This window comes from Rhipicephalus microplus, unplaced genomic scaffold (genome assembly GCF_043290135.1).
Source record: "Rhipicephalus microplus isolate Deutch F79 unplaced genomic scaffold, USDA_Rmic scaffold_24, whole genome shotgun sequence".
Taxonomy (NCBI): Eukaryota; Metazoa; Arthropoda; class Arachnida; order Ixodida; family Ixodidae; genus Rhipicephalus; species Rhipicephalus microplus.
The window spans coordinates 1,251,354-1,268,010 of record NW_027464597.1 but is presented as its reverse complement, the minus strand read 5'-3'; the positions used below and the strand labels follow the sequence as shown (position 1 = coordinate 1,268,010).

The 16,657-nt window shown below is 44.9% G+C and overlaps 1 protein-coding gene across 3 annotated transcripts in view; it reads right to left on the bottom strand.

Moving 5' to 3' along the window:
• Positions 1-8,290, bottom strand: part of LOC142786438 (ELAV-like protein 2) — a 194,954-nt gene extending 186,664 nt beyond the window's left edge. For all 3 annotated transcript variants that reach the window (XM_075884113.1, XM_075884114.1, XM_075884115.1), the window contains exon 1: positions 7,850-8,290. In XM_075884113.1, coding sequence (XP_075740228.1) covers positions 7,850-7,907 — 58 coding nt within the window. In that variant the 5' untranslated portion in view covers positions 7,908-8,290. The remainder of the gene's footprint in view (positions 1-7,849) is intronic.
• Positions 8,291-16,657: the final 8,367 nt, after the last annotated feature.

The window sequence follows — 16,657 nt, the reverse complement described above, 5'->3', positions numbered from 1 at the left end:
AGTTTCGTGAGCATCGCCCCCTACCCCCACCAAAAAAGCAATTTCCGGCTCCGCTTCTAGAGTGGGGTATTCACGCCTAACCAGCCATTACTAACTGCATGTGCTGCCGTGCAGGTGTGCGTGGTAACTCACGCACGAGTAGGTGGTTCCATCGCTGATTTCCAAAATTGGCGCTTCGCAACTTTGCGTGCAGTATGTAGGCAATCTAAGATATTTCGAAACTGACTGATGATTGATATGTGAGGTTTAATATCCCAAAACTACCATATGATTATAAGAGATGCCGCAGTGGAGAGCTCCGGAAATTTTGACCACCTGAGCTTCTTTAACATGCACCCAAATCTGAGCACATGGGCCTACAACATTTCGGCCTCCATCAGAAACGCAGCCGCCGCAGCCGGGATTCGATCCCACGACCTGCGGGTCAGTAGCCGAGTACCTTGGCCACGGGACCACCATGGTGGAGCTTAGCATATTTCGAAACTGCATGCTGGTTACTAGCATCTGGTTAACCTCCCTGCCTTCCCTTTTTCTCGTTTCTATCTTTCTCTCTTCGAAACTGCCTATGTTACAGGCACAAGCGTTCGCTTTCATGCGGCACTCTCGAATGTGATTAGCACGGGGCCTGTTTACGCAATCGCGTTCTACTCTTGAAGCTGAATGTCAAGCGTCAGCCTAGTTCTCATTCTGTAGACTAAGCGTAACAAATGCTAGGCATACTTGCTCAAAATAATGACGTCACGTCACTATGAATCAGTCCACTAAAGGTAATACTGGTGCAGAGGTAAATGTACGAAGTTGTATTTCGTAAACGCGACACAAACGAAAGACAACGGGAAACGCAAATACAGGCACTACTTAGCAGAATATCTGCACATTGGATTCCGTGAGCACTGTAGACCACAGACAGTCCCTTTCGCTTAGCCTTCTGTGGCTAGCCTGCATAGAAATTGTTGGGGTTTAATGTTCCGAAGCCATGATTTTGTTACAAGGAAAGCCTTTGTGGAGGACTTCAGAAAGTTTCACCACCTCAAGTTCTTTCACGTAAACACCGTCTAAGCACACAGGCCTCTAGAATCGTGCCTTCTTCATGATTCAGCCACATCGACCGAGATGGGATCGCATGACCTCAGGGACGGCCGTCGAGCGCCATAATCGCAAGACCATCGTGGCATAAAACACCCTGTTCGAGCTCAGCCCCAGTGAGCAGCCATTGATACAATCTTCTCTGAGCTGCCGTTTAGCGAACTGACGACCAAACCATTGGCGAAATCCCTGATGAGCAAGGTCTGTGCGTAACATAAAAGGAGGGTGAGCCTTCCCGAGAACATTTGTGTTGTTTAATTATGCACCATCCATCAAAAAGGTATGGTGTGTCTATCGGGTATACCGTTCAAATTATTTTCACTTAAACGTGAAAGCTACGGCAAGGCAGGCTGCGTTATTGCCGATTGCCCCAACATCAAGAAAATGTAATCTGGTGAAGGAGACAAAGAGAGAGAGAGAGACAGAAAATAAAATAGGCAGGGAGAGTAACCAAGCTTTCGTTTGGTTAGCTACTCTACACTTGGGGTGGAAGAAAGGGGGAATAAGAGAAAGTAAATGATAAAGAAGAGACAAAAAGTAAGTAAATGATGGATAAGTAGTCAGCTGGGAGCTACATGATAGAGACTCACGGTGTTCATTCACAAGCACTCGTGAAGTTCGTTGTTCCTCAAGAAGCACGCAAAGAAACAAGGAAAGAAATATTCAAAAGCGCTAGCGAGACACGTGATTTCCAGTGTGCGAGTAATATCTCGCTAATAACTACGGAAAATATCGGGCGGTTGCTCAGATTTCAATGGTTAGTCTATAAACTATATGCCATGCAAGTCACAAACAAAATAAACATATTTCAGAAAACAGTTTAATTGGATGAGGAGAAATAATTTTTGTTTCATTTCATTAGGTCTATAAAACACTGCTAAAATACTGCATCTCTGGTATCTATCTATCTATCTATCTATCTATCTATCTATCTATCTATCTATCTATCTATCTATCTATCTATCTATCTATCTATCTATCTATCTATCTATCTATCTATCTATCTATCTATCTATCTATCTATCTATCTATCTATCTATCTGTCTCTCTATCTATCTGTCTCTCTGTCTGTCTGTCTGTCTGCCTGCCTGCCTGTCTGCCTGTCTGTCTGTCTGTCTACTCCCATTGTTCCTTATGCATCCCCCTAAGACGATAAGACAGTGGTGACTCTTCACTGCCCTCCCCGGAGAAAGCTTTCAGCCCCTAACGCGGTTTCAGACTGTCGTCGTCACTTTTGGCTAAGTGGTGACGTCACGTTCTCCGAATTCATGCCGACGCTAGAGTTAAGTGCCAAAGTGTCGCGATATTCGACGTCACGACGACGTCATGTGGGGCCATCATCACTTGAATGCATTTTTTGTCTCTCGTGCTAACGCTGCTAACGTGGCACGCCGACATCGCCATTTATCAGTTTTTGCATACGATGAGGGATCTGAGAATTTTGCCCTAATGTTCGTACCTGCATGGAGTTTTACGTGCGAAAACCACGATGCGATTATGAGGAACAGCGCAGCGCAGGACTCCAAATAATTCGTGCGTCTTTTGCGCGCTTGGAGAACCTGCTCGCATGGCACAGGCGTTTTTTTTTTTTCGTTTTGCCTAGCCATAGGTAGTTTAGACTTCCCTGTCAAAAGAATGAAAACACTGAAGACCAAGCGCATGAGTATAGCAGCGCGAGAAAGTAGAAAGAATCGTGTCTCGCTAAAAGCTTTCACCCATATTTAACATTTTCGGCCAGGAAGTGAAAAAAGTAATTCTCTTACTTCTGCCATATGGCGCGCCGTCCAACTGATTCAATTTCTCGCGGAACGGCGTCCGCCATGAATCATGCGGACGGCCAAGATTGGCGTGCGCGCGCGCGGCAGCACTGTGTTTCACTTGGTTGTACCGCCTATAAACATGAGAGCTGGCGTATAAACGCAGGCACCTAGCCAATAATTGCGTGCAGCGCCGCACCCGTTGCCTATACCTGTAGATTGTGTATACCGTATGCGTTTCTCTGACAGTGCTGCGCGCAACTGCCATTGCAATTGAGATGGTAATCGTCATAATTAGCGTGTTCGATATACTAGGTGAATGATAGCATCCAGCCCCATCAGAACTCCCGTTACTCAAAACTTAATAGTGTGTAATTTTACACTAAAAAACTCACCAAGTTGATCACACTACCCGTGCTTCTCGACTACCCTGTGCTCCTTCATGAAATTTATGTCAAGTATCTATGTCATACTCCACCTGTTGCGTTTTGAATAAATGCTCATTTTGAGACAATGTATTCGTACAGATATATGATGAAAGATCGCCAATCTACACTATCTGTTTACAACTCAGATCCCCCCTCAATTTCCGTTCATGCCTCCTCGCAGATCTAACGCTGTCACGTAGTACAAGGCTAATTGATAATGGTGATGTGCTTCCATAGACTGCTTATGGCTCCTAACAGGGCACTAGAGCATCAGCGAACTTCCGTTAAGCTCACTCAGTGTGCGGTATCCAAAAACGCTTCGAAAAACGGTAGTCCCGTTAAGGTTTCTAAACCATCATTGTAATACGAATAGGAGTAGTTACACACTATTCCGAATAATGAGGATCCAGCGATGCTAATGATCTAACCCTCCTCCATGCCCTCGTTATCCTTTATCACCTCTTGCTATGTATACTAAACTCTAGATAGATATGCTACGCTCCCATCTCCGCTTCTTCGCCCATTGTCTTAATATACTACTCATTACTAGTCAATGCTTCACGCCCTGCCGGGTTCCTTACCCTCATTTGCCTTCTTTCCCATGTCCCTCCTATATCATGTTACACAAGGCTATGCAACGGTAATATAAGTCGGGTGCCTGCAATAAAGTATCGGTTCCCGAAACTTTATATGCCAGATCGTACGATGGCACGTGCGTGAAATATGTTTTTTTTTTTTTTTCGTGCACATCTTTCACAAATAGCCGCCTGCCGCGTTGCAGTAGCGGTCACCGAGTTCGGCTAGCAATTCGGAAGTCGCGCGTTTGATTCCTGCCGTGGCCGTAACGTTCCGATCAAGGCGAAGCGACAGAGACACGTGTACTTCTGTGTCATGTAAGAGCGGGTTAACGAACACCAGATGGTGAAAATTTTCGAAGCCCTTGCAGTACAGCGTGGCTGGCGATCGCGTCGCGGTTTGTTCTGGCAGGCCAAACCACAAATATTGTTAGTATTGAGTTGTAATGAGGCAATCAGGCGTGCTCCCGTAGTTCTAGGCTGTCTGCGACAGTAGCATGCGCAGCCCAGAACCCCTTACGGAAGAGGTACGCCTCAAAACTACTGCCCTTTTCAGCAGTGCACGCAATTATCTCTCGGCCCGAGCAACGTGGACGCTCGGACGACTGGCTCCGGCAGCATATCGGCACTTGCGCTATCGCGCTCCGAGCAGGCGGCTCGCCAGTGCAGCTACGCGCGACGGTGACGAAGCGATTCCGCGCGTCGCCGCCAGAAAATGGCGGCTCGCTCGAACAAACTCGCTCCGTTGTGTACGCGGCGTGAACACGCGAATGCTGCCAGCCAACGGCACAGTGGCCGTACACTGCACGCATCCGCAAACAAGGTTCGCATATGGGGCGAGGCGCTAATGCTCCGCGTAGGTTTCGCTCAACGCAGGGGAAAATTCAGTGCGTGGCCCGGGCAGTTGTTTCGCTACGCGCGTTCTGCAGTTTTGGAATACGAGTTTTGTGCGAGTGTGTGCGTTTGTGTATGCGTGCGTTAATGTAAGGACGTGTGTGCTTGTATTGAAGACACGAGTTTCACCAAGAACGCACTTGCGGGGGACGTAGATGCGACCGCCCACTTCACATTGCTTGGTAAAATAGCAAACAGCAAATAGCAAAAAAAAAGCAAACAAGATGAAAAAAAACTCATGGAACGTTAGGCTCCCGATCACCGTATGAGAAGCACAAATATCGCAACAAATATCTAAATAAAATCGTATCAATGGCAACAAGCAAGAAGCAGTGAATGTTAAATGCGCGACCTTGACGGGTTTGATACTGGTTTATGGAGAACCATTTCCAATAGACGCAGTGCTCTTGCCCTAGGGGCAACGCATGCGAAGGAGTCTGAAAGGCATTCAAGCCGAAACAGAGATTCCAGTGGCCTACGACATCTTTCAGCCTTGAGCAATCAGTCAATCAATCAAATAATCAATCAATCAATCAATCATTTATTCAATAAATCAATCAATCAATCATTCTACCACGGTTCGTAAGTGATTCCGGAGCAGCCCTTTACACTGACTTATTCAAAGATGAAGCCTGCCATAATTTGATCTTTTTAACTGCAGCATAATATTCATGACACTAAGTGTCACAAAACAGTATCATTGCCGTCCCACAGCAACAACCTTCGGGTAGCGACTCCTACGCTGTACGAAATGATGATACCAACTGCTCTTCCTATTTAGGCGGTGTTTTTGTTAAGGCAACGCCACCTTAGCTTTACACTTAGGTGCAGGTGTCACTAATAAGAAACCGGGAGTCAAGAAGATTAATGAGGGTGGCGATTTGGGCTTGTTGGTATGGTTGCATGATGATGGATGGTAGCGCAGACAACGAACACGGACAAGAGAAGGCACATAGACACAACACAGCGCTAACTTTCAACAACAGTTTATTACACGCAGATCTCCGTGGTGTATGCGATCCACCACGCCAACGTCGCACGTGCGTAGCTCTAAAAACCATCAAATATAACCAACGCGCGTGTTCCAATACTCCGTGGTGTATGGTGGATCGCATACACCACGGAGATCTGCGTGTAATAAACTGTTGTTGAAAGTTAGCGCTGTGTTGTGTCTATGTGCCTTCTCTTGTCCGTGTTCGTTGTCTGCGCTACCATCCATCATCAAGAAGATTAGTTTTAACTGAAGAAGAAAAGAAAAAGAAGACTATTTAACAAAGCTTTGCAGAGCTCGCGAATTTGGGAAAGGCACCACCATGTGCTCGACCATTTCCATCCACATCGGCAACGCACATGTCGCCTCAGCAAGCGTGCTCGCGACGGAATCACATAATTACAGTGGGTTGTAATTCTACCGAAACACTATCCCGCTCTGAAAGGAGATGTAGTGTGCAACTGCATGCGGGAAACACTGATTTGTATTGTATATTGATGGTTTGTATTTGATTTAGGCTTCATGAAAGTAAATTACCTTGTAAATACTGCTCTCTTACCCTCCGCCTTCCTCAAACACAATGTACTATAAGAAGGAGAGAACTAATATTTATCCCAAGTGATTAGGAACGAAACGTAATTACCACTGTTATGAACGGCGCAGAAAAAAACACATGGAACACAGATGAACAAAACCACACAGACACCAGCCCCCGTGTCTGTGTGTGTGTTTTTCCATCTGTGTCCCAAGTGTTTGTGCGCCGTTCATAACTATGAACCAACACCAACTCTCAAATGTCAGCGTTATTAAACGTGATTACCATTGGCTGGTTGTCACGGCAGCAAGAGAAGGGAAATCTTGTTGTTAGAATCTGATAGGATGTGCAGAGTGTGATAACACGTGCAAAAGATACCGAAATCAATGATAGGTTAGTTACCACGCCATAGGCAACTCCGATTTTTCTTGACTTTGGAAAAAGAAAATCTATGAATAATTTTTCTTGAGGTACGTCACACAATGGAGGCTCTCAGTGTGAAAATCTGATAGAACTCAAAGGCCAACTGAAGTAATGAGAATCTCCTATATGAGCCATGCAAGCACTGAGAGAGTTGAGTACACAGAGTTTAGAATTTCAATTATCTTTCACAGTGACAGAAGATCGTTTCAAAAAATTCAAAACAATAGGGGGCAACAACAAGCCTGTTTTCTGCGATAATGACGTCCACGATTACCTCCGTGTGTTTATATTAAAAATGAAAGTGAAGCTCATTGACTATGAATATTAATGACGGTGGACCAACATGCTATAGATTATGCAAATCAGGTTTTATCGCATTCGCTGCGAGGACCTCTCAAAATATTTCACATTTTCTTATTTGGTTCTGGAACAAAAGAATGCCTTTTCGTGGGCCAAACATGTCGTGTACTGCGAAAGGAAAAGTCATAGAGGCAACAACAACAACAACAAAAAAACACGTTTCAGTAAATTCAAGAGATATGGTAATGCTATGCGGCACACACTGGCGTAAAATATCTGGAGCAGTGACGAAACATAGCCGGGTAAGCGAAGTAGTATGCAACAGAATAAAAGCCGCATTTCAATCTTCCGCTTATAAAGTATGCATGTCAAGGTAAATTGTCACCTGTACTGAAAACAATACGATATCGAAATCCGAAAAAAAAAATACCAAGCGCGATAATTACATATGCCCACACACACACAAAGAAAGAGCCGTAGTTGCCACGCGCAAAATTGAAACTATATAGGCATAAACACACGTGCATGACTGACAAAAGACCTTGTCACATGACAGACAGTAACCTATCCTGCTTAAACACCTGTCCTAAACCATGGTAATATAAGGAAGGGCACGCTACGGAGCATCACATTCGATATCTTCACATCGACAACGGCTGTATGTCCGCGGTAGAGACGTCGTGTGCAGTTCAACTGCGGCGTCTGCACGCTATAATGTATCTCGACTCCGTACATGGCAACTAAGTCCCTAAACAAAGGCCTAATGTAAAAACCAGGATTATTAGACGACAGCCGTTTAATTATTCTGTAGCCCTTATACGAGTGTGCAAGCTATGACAGTGAAATGTAAAAAAACTCACAGTCATCCATGAAAAAGATGCATCCGTCGTCCTCAGGCTGTTGCAGACACGAGGACATGGTGATGGAGCAGACGACGTGACAGCAGACGACCCGAAGGCTACACGTAGTCCCAGAAGAAGCCTCCTTGTCGCCGACGTTCCTTGGGGTAAGCCGCTTGCGGTGGGAACTGGTAGGCTTAACGCCAGAAAAATGGCTTCCACTCCCGATGAGTGCGGCTGGAGGCTAATGTCCCGGCGTCAATTAGTGCCCAGCTCGCGGGCGATAATGAGATTAGTTAAGTTGACGTGTTCCAGGAGAAGGTGCGTAATGGCGAGGGGGTGAAAGGATTTAAAAGCCACAACTAATAATGGAAGCTTAAAAGATAGTACGCGGTTTTTCGCTAAAGCGAATGCGGAAACAAAAGGTAGAAAAAATGCTCGACGACGCTAAAACTGGACACACGCGCGGGTGGGACGGGTGGCGGTATTCTGCGAGCGGCCGCCGATATCGCGTCGTTACCCAGCAAGCTTTGCGTACTGAACCGAGATCGCGTCGATAAGTGGTAGAATTGGGCACGAGGCACGCTTCTTTGCCGGAGACGGGTGAAATAAAATTAAGAAAGAAAGAAAAGAGCCAGAACAAAGCGGTGATGGTATGCGAGAGAAAAGCGCTTCGTCTGCAGACTATTGCAGGCAGCTTGCGGCCTGGCTCGGTCGCGCGGATGCGCGACAGCCGTCTGTTCACCGTCGTCTGCTTCCGATATCTGCTTCGTCATGGGGACGGCGCGCCAAATCCAGACGATTGCGTGTGCAATGGTTGAAGCTAAGGGAACATTTTAAATTAAAAGAAAAAAAGGTATCTGGTGATGTTGGTAAGGCGTGCGTCTGAAGAATTACAACCGCATTTTTAAAATTAAATATTGTAGTTTTGTGGTTGCTGCGCCACAAATTGACCACCACTTTAAGGGCATTCAATTGCCAGAATAAAGTAAGCTTTTATATTTTGATAATACGAGAAAAATTGTTGTTTCAGGTGCTAAACACAACATTTTTTTTTCGTTGCCTCTCTTTGCGTTTCCGAACCACGATAAAGTGTTAATCGGAAATGCTCAACGACTAGACGCTTGTTTCGATGGTGTTCGTGACACTATGTATCTCAGTGTGTTTTTTTCTTAAAAAAAAAAAACTGCTGGCGCAGGGCTTCTTTATTTCATCGATGCCAGCGAGATGCGCCCGATCCAGCTGTTCACCACTCTCTCCTTTAGCCTTTTCCCCCTCTCTCATATCACTTAGCCTTCGGGTGTGCTTCGCGGTCATGGGGAAGAGTATCACCCTATGCAGTGCCTCATGACGGGAATATTATAAAGTAATTTTTTGTTCAGCTATGTACAGATCCATGGCAGTAGCGCCTTGCATTCCTCGTGTTCACAATAATAGCAGTCACGCTGGCTTTGTGAAATATACGGTATTTTGAGACAGCGTGTCACCGTTGGTGGCGCTATGCGGGCAACCAATGGAAAAGCGTAACTGCAACTTTTCTGCATGCGCTGCTCTGTGACATGGTGGCGGCATTGTCTTGAGCCAGATAGAAGAAGTATGAAGGAGTGAATCTGACAGACGTATGATATTAGTGTGGGAAACAGGTCTATTGAATCGTCGGGGGAAAGCATCCGGACGCACGTGTGACGCGAGCAGCGTGACCTAGAGTTACTGTATATGCTACAATTAGGTAGCAGAGTTGCGCCACCGTTTTCCGGGTGCTGCTCGCTCCCCCTACAGGAGTTCAGTGTCCCTATTCGCCGATCGCCATCATGTGGTCATAAGTGGTTCATTGGCACTGTGGAGAAGCCAACGCTACGAAGATTCCGGGCAAATCAAGCAGGGTTGGCAACGGCTGTTGTCATTCTCGCCGCGCTCCTTCGGTAGTGTAGCCGTGCTGCCCGTTAGTCACGAGAAATGCGGCAGCAAATGCATTCTGTGCTGAATTGTACTACGTAGAGCGAATGCGATTAGACGCGGGTGCAGCGGGTGTTGCTAGACAAACATTAATGTGCAGTCGGAAGGAATAGACATTATAGCCCATTGTCACCGGCAAGATTTTCTCTTCGGGGTGCAAACCATTGTTGCATTATGGCTTAGGGATAACGAGATCACAAGTCTAGCTTGGGTGAGGGCAAGTGCTGCTGTGGCTTGAGGGGGGCAAGGGCCCCTTTTCCACTTCTCTGCTTACGCCCATGCGCTTGGCCTTTTTTTTTTAATCTGTCCGTGGCACTGCAAAGTTGATCCATTTGTATTAACCACAGATGCAGTAGGGAATACGTTATACATGCAGAGTTGAGCAGCGTGTGTCAGCTGAAAACGTTCAAATTAGTCTGGCGGTTAAAACGCTAAAACTAAAGAGAAAATTTGAACTAGAACTATTTGAATCGGCAAGGTGTTGCTGCTAGTGCGTGAATAGAATGCAGCTATGAAACCCTAAGCGAAAAGAATGTTGGACACGACAGGGTTGTTGAACGACGATTCACATCAATTGTCGTGAGCCGCGATTGTAAGAAGATTGCAGTACGATATGCGCGCTTAACGTGGGTGTCGAATGGCCACTCTCAATTGCTATCCAGCTCGATTCAGCTGAAGACTACAAACTTTTAGCTGGACAACTGACACAGTTAGCAAATGAGCCAAACAGGATAAAACTATTATACTCCTGGCTCAATAGCAATCAAGAGTGAGAAATAATGTTGTATATGTAAATGGGAAAACCAGTTCAAAAGAAGCCGAAGGTAGAGTGTGGCCTACTCTTAATATACATACGTAGCGCTGGTTCAATGAGCTGACGCACGCTTTTACATTATTACTTACCAAAAACGTAGACATAAAATCACGGCTTCTCGGCGTGACCAGAGCAACAGAGTTTGTCTCCTACCTTCGTAAAAAATAGAAAGAAACGAAAGCAAAAAGTAAAGCAACGCTATAAGCGCGAGCGCTGCTCCTACGTGGGTGGTGAGTAGCTTTCCTGAGTAGCTTTCCTGCAGAATGGCATACCTTGGCGCAACTCTGCTACCTAAAGGTAGCATATACAGTAACTCTAGCGCGACCCCTCATATAGTGCCGCATCACGACCACTCCCTGAATTAAGGCGGACCTACTGCTCCCGGTGAGGAGCGCGCGTTTGCCCTAGCATTGAAATAAAGGAGGCGTTGGCTGACGCAGCTATTCCCACGGAAGGTGCGGGGAGGGCTACGCCATTGAGTTGCCTAAAAGTAGCTGGAGAGTACTCTGATTCTATGATCGTTAAGCAACAATGGGAATTCTGGTTATGAGATGATTTAACTAGTATTCATGCCTGCGGGCGGCAAACGCACTTGTGGTTTCGTTTTTTTTTTTTTGCCGTGTTTTGGTTTTGTTTAAGATAAAAGAATAGGAGGTTTTGAACATTGTGAGCTGATTTGTGCTCCTAAAAGGTAAAGGTGGTGAACCGTAACTGCCTAACATTTGTCGACTAATGTTTCGTGACAAAACAGCTGCCAGCTACGCCAAGCCAGAAGGAACGTAAAGTACGAAGACTAGGCGAATATATATTTAGAGCCCATAATTTTCATGCTCGCTGACGCGAAACGTGTTGTAGCTCCCACAGACACTAGCACCGGAGTTGCTTCTAGTGTATATTTAGGAAGCTCCATAGGCTACACTGGTAGAGTTACAGAATACCGTGCCTTTCAGTAGCGGGGTTTCACGTCCGCCTTTAAAATTCCGCTGACAAGGATGTGCTGCCGAGAAGCTGACGCACGGGCCAGTTTTCGTATCTGTCGATGCCGCCGCTTAAGTGATCTGATTTGAGCCTAGTTATCGAGGTGAAAACGGAATTCGGGTTTTCCACCTGACGCTAGTTGCCAGTCACTTTGCAACCTAAATGTGGCATATAAACTAAATAAGGTTGTTCGGTACGCTTGGACAGGTATGTTAGATACTGGAAATGGGGGAAATGCAAAGGTGCTGGCAGACATATCAAGGCGCCCCCGTTGCCTCACTATTCATGAAGATGAAGCGTCGTCTGTTAGCTAAATTGCGTGTTTCAAGCTCAGAAGTACAAGCTTCCCGGAGGTGAACACGACGTAATTCAAAGTGTCCTTGGGATTAAGCGTATAAAAATTATGCATCTGGGATATCAACGGAGAAAGTGATTCAACACGAAATTGTGCGCCATACATAAATTTTTCTTCTAGAAAAAGCGGACAATTGATCATGAAGATAATCATAAATTGTTCCCTTTTGAAAACGGCGGGAGTTGGCTTCAGGAATAACAGCAATATCTGGGCTTCTGTGAGCCATAACCACGATAGGAGTGCGAGGCTTATTGCTGTGGAGAGCTTCGGAAATTTACACTAGCCGGTGCTATTTGAAGGAACGCTAAAGATAAAATCTCTTTTTTTTTGCGAGTAAGTGGAGTACTGTTTAACAGTCTCGAAAATACGACTCTTACCGCTGGACGGTGCTAGGGATGGGAGAAAACGTGCGAAAAGAAAATGTGGGTTGAGAAACTACCTCAAGATCGTCGCACCTAACACCGTAATAGTACATAATTTTAAGCCATACACTGGGTCCTGCGTGGCTTCTGATCAGCGAAACAAAGTACGTTGTCATCTGTAGGTGCCATAGAGCTATCATGCGAAGTTTCAAAAATTTTCATCAGGCCAATGTCGCAAAAATACAAAAAAATGCATGTTCAATTTCTGACGTCACGCATGGCGATTTCGGCGTGAATTTTAAAAATGACGTTCACCCTTGATTCTCTCCGCCAATAACGCACTCATGATACTGGAACATAGGGCATAAGGGTTCTGAGACCACAGTTCGTAAATCTAGCCCCACTGTGGTGGTCTAGTGGCTAAGGTATTCGGCTGCTGACCCGCAGGTCGCGGGATCGAATCCCGGCTGCAGCGGCTGCATTTCCGATGCAGGCGGAAACGTTGTAGGCCCGTGTGTTTAGATTTGTGCGCACAACAAAGAACGTCAAGTTGTCTGAATTTCTGGAGCCCTCCACAACGGCGTCTCTCGTAATCATATGGTGGTTTTGGGCGCTAAACCACACAAATCAATCAAATCAATCAGTTCGTAAATCCAAACTAAGTCACTGTGCATCTAAATCTAACTAGACGGGCCTCTACCATTCCGCTTCCATCCAAACGGGACAACCGCGGTCGGGATCGAACGCACGTCCTTCGTGTCAGCCATCGAGCACCGTGACAACTGTACCATCTTAAAAAGTAAGGCGAATCGAGTAGATTACTAAACTGATTTCTAGTAATTACGCGTTTGCAGGGCCCAGACTACATATATGTGCTCCCTAAAGCCGTGCTTCCAGATGATATCCAGAAAGAAGGGACTTCCGAAGAGGTGCAGCGAAGAAGAAGAAATTATGAAGAAAAGTAAAGGGTGGGGAGTAATCACATACCGGCGTGCAAGGAGCACGACTCGTAGAAGTGGAAGAGAAAGCGGCGCTCACGGACTGCTGAACAGTTCGATTAAAAATTTCGCATCTGAATAACCTGGAAATTTAATGTCACGGTGGTTGGAGAGCTCAAAGGAGTAGTTTAACTTCCAAGGAAGGAACTCAAAATATCAATTTGATAAACCGACGACAGAGACTTTTGAAAACTAGTTTTTTTGCGTGTGTGTTAGATTTTACCGCAAATTCCTTAAGGCTTACACACTCGCGTCCTTCATGAAACAGCGATATTTCAGAGGGATTCATTCAAAACCGTCTCTACCGCGAGTCTGATGAGAAAATAAAGTACAGTTTATATTAGCATCGCATCTTTTTTTATAAATAACAAAAAAAGAAAGAATTGGTGCAGATTATTAAGAAGCAACTGAAAAAAAATTAAGCCATTATTCTAGGAAATACTCAAAAGTACCACGTTCTCTGAACTCCGCGGATATTAAGACCGACTCTGTGAAATTTCCAGCGCCGATTGCTTCTTCTGTGCGGCCGCTTCTTCTGCGTTAGAAATGGCGAACGCTGTTTTCCTCTCTCCACTGATGCATAAAAATTATAGAAATAGAAAGATTAGTGATTACGCATGCGATATTTCAATATCTGAGGTACTACTCTCAGGTAGTAAACGTAAAAAGCCAATGAAGCAAGCTGTATGAAAAAAAACTAGAAAAAAATCCAACGATGACATATTTAAGCCTCAAATGTAAAAATGTATCGGCATCAATAAAACGTAAGTCTACTTGAGAGTTACTTTTTTTTTCGCCGCTGATTCTGGAATGCCAAAATGACTGGTTCAGATGTCCAAGTATGGTCGCATCGATTGGTAGTTTACCAGTATTACTGAAAGAGAAGGTAAGCAGGGTTGTCTCCCTGTCTTTTTACAATCCACTTTTCTTTTAAAATGCTATGGCAGTCATGTCTTTGTCGTCTTGACAAAGGAACTGTACGCCGAGGCGGAAAAGGTTTGCCGAACATAAAGTTACGCTGATGAAAGCAGTGAACGAGAACTCAATAATTAACTTCATAATTGGTAAATGGAACTTAAGCCAAAGAACAATTTGCGTAAAAGGGAAAGCTGAATGTATGACAATGTCTAAAACGACAATATTGATACAAGTCATCATTATCAACCACACGAGCTTTTGTTCAATTGTCATCCTCGTCGCCTTTATGGTGCATTCGTTGATGTTAATGATGACTTGTATCATATATTATCAACAGCAGTGCCCTACTTACCGAGAAATTAAGGTAAGTGCACTAGAACACATGAGCCGCAGTAAAACAATCGCAAAATGGTCCCAGTGATGTCAGAGTTACAGTCTTCCACTACACACTAGTAACGAAACTAGTGGTACAAAATAAAGAACCTTCTGTGAATCAAAAGTCGTAATAAAACGCTGTGTGTTTATTTCTGTTTGATTCATGAAAAAAATAATCACCGGACGTTACTATAGGGAATGACGTGGGTACTTCAAACGCTCAATTTTCACCTGGTTAAAGTAGACAGGTACGGCCATCTAGCGTGGCCCAGTTGAATTAGCATGTTTACTATCTCGAAGCCAATCGTGTAAAATTGTTGGATGGCTGTTGTTGCTGTTGTGGCTCCCGATAAGATAGTCCTGCTGCTACTCAAGTCAGCACCACGCAGTAAGTCCGGGCAACGTTGCTCATGGCAACAGTGACGTGAGACGTTCTGCTTGAGGCGGATAATTCAAATTGCGCTAACCCGATGCGGACTACTAAAACATGATTTTATTTCAAAATAAGCGCGTCCTTTGCACAACAGTAACACTACGAGGTTTATGGACTGCTATTTCAACAATCAACGTCGGCTTAATAGGTGCCTTTGGAATTCATTTAACATGAGTGCGGTTTTCATATTCATAGGATGTAGGATGTGAAAATTTGTGACATGTCCATTTTTTCAACGTCTAGAAAAACAAACGTAGTTGTTAATCTTCGAACTGTAGAGCCCCAGTCCAGGTAACACTGAAACTGAATACTCCGGGAATGCAGGTATTGCGACATCTCAGTCACGTCATGACGGAAAGCTCACGTGACAAATTTTGAAAAGAAGCTATTCGCAGCTGTATTTAACCAGGCAATATGGCAAGCCGTCCCAATCACATCATTGGTTGAATTATTCTTTGCGTTTAGTGTGTCGTGCTTATAAATTTATTCGTTGAACTCTAGTAAAAGGCAACGAACTCTCTCGTTAGTCTGCGAGAAGTAGTGCCGCAGGGGCTGCCGCCTATTTTAATGCTGTACATTTAAATAAAAGGCACAATTTCTCTTTTTGCTGTCAATACTTGTTGAGGTTTAACGTTCCAAAACCGTCATGGGATCCCGAGAGGCACCGTAGTGGATGGCTCCGAAAATTTGGACTACCTGGGGTTTTAACGTGCACCTCTATCTAAGCACATGGGCCTCGACTATAATCGCCTCCATCAGCAATCCGGTTACCACCACCGCAAAGACTGCTGTAACAAGACAACTTTACTTGCTGCCTCGAGATCTTACACGCGCGTTCTGGTCGTCTACCAGCTTCGCTCAAGATACAGCTACCATTGCAACTTTCCCGCTCTGATGCGACACTGTTATGCCGCTTTGGTTGGGTGTTGCATTCACAAAGGTGTACTCCTTTCGCATCGATATGACAGACACCTTTACATGCGGCTTCTGCGGAGCTGAAGAAACAATCAAACACGTCCTGTGCAGCCGCGCTTGCTACTACGTGCACCGATACCAGCTCCGTATGGTTTTGAACCAACTGGACTCTAGACTATTCTCTGGGCTGAAAATAATGGGACCTTGGGCATCTGCCTAAACCGCGTAAAAAGCGACTAAAGCACTTTTACATTACTACATTTACATTACATTACTACATTACATTACATTACTACATTACATTACATTTACATTACTACATTTTACATTACAACAAACTTCAGCGACCGCCAGAAGACTGCGTGTGCTCCACCGAGTGTGCTCGTGATTGTGTGTACCTTTCTTTTCTCTCTCCAACCTCCTTACTCCCCTTCATCCCTTCCTCAGTGCAGGGTAGTAAAGCGGACGTGCGTATGATTAACCTTCCTGCCTTTCCTTGCATATTATATATATATATATATATATATATATATATATATATATCTTCCTCTCTGCCACTACAGCATACGAGAGCGGCAACGCATGGCGCTTCAGCGAGCATGGGAATAATTGTTAGTACATGGATTTGCCTAACCTTCCTACTTTGCGTTTCGTTTCACTTCCAATGGCTTGAAGCTGTTTTCTCACGAAAGAACAATCTGCAGCAGTTTATCAGCTACGCTTCA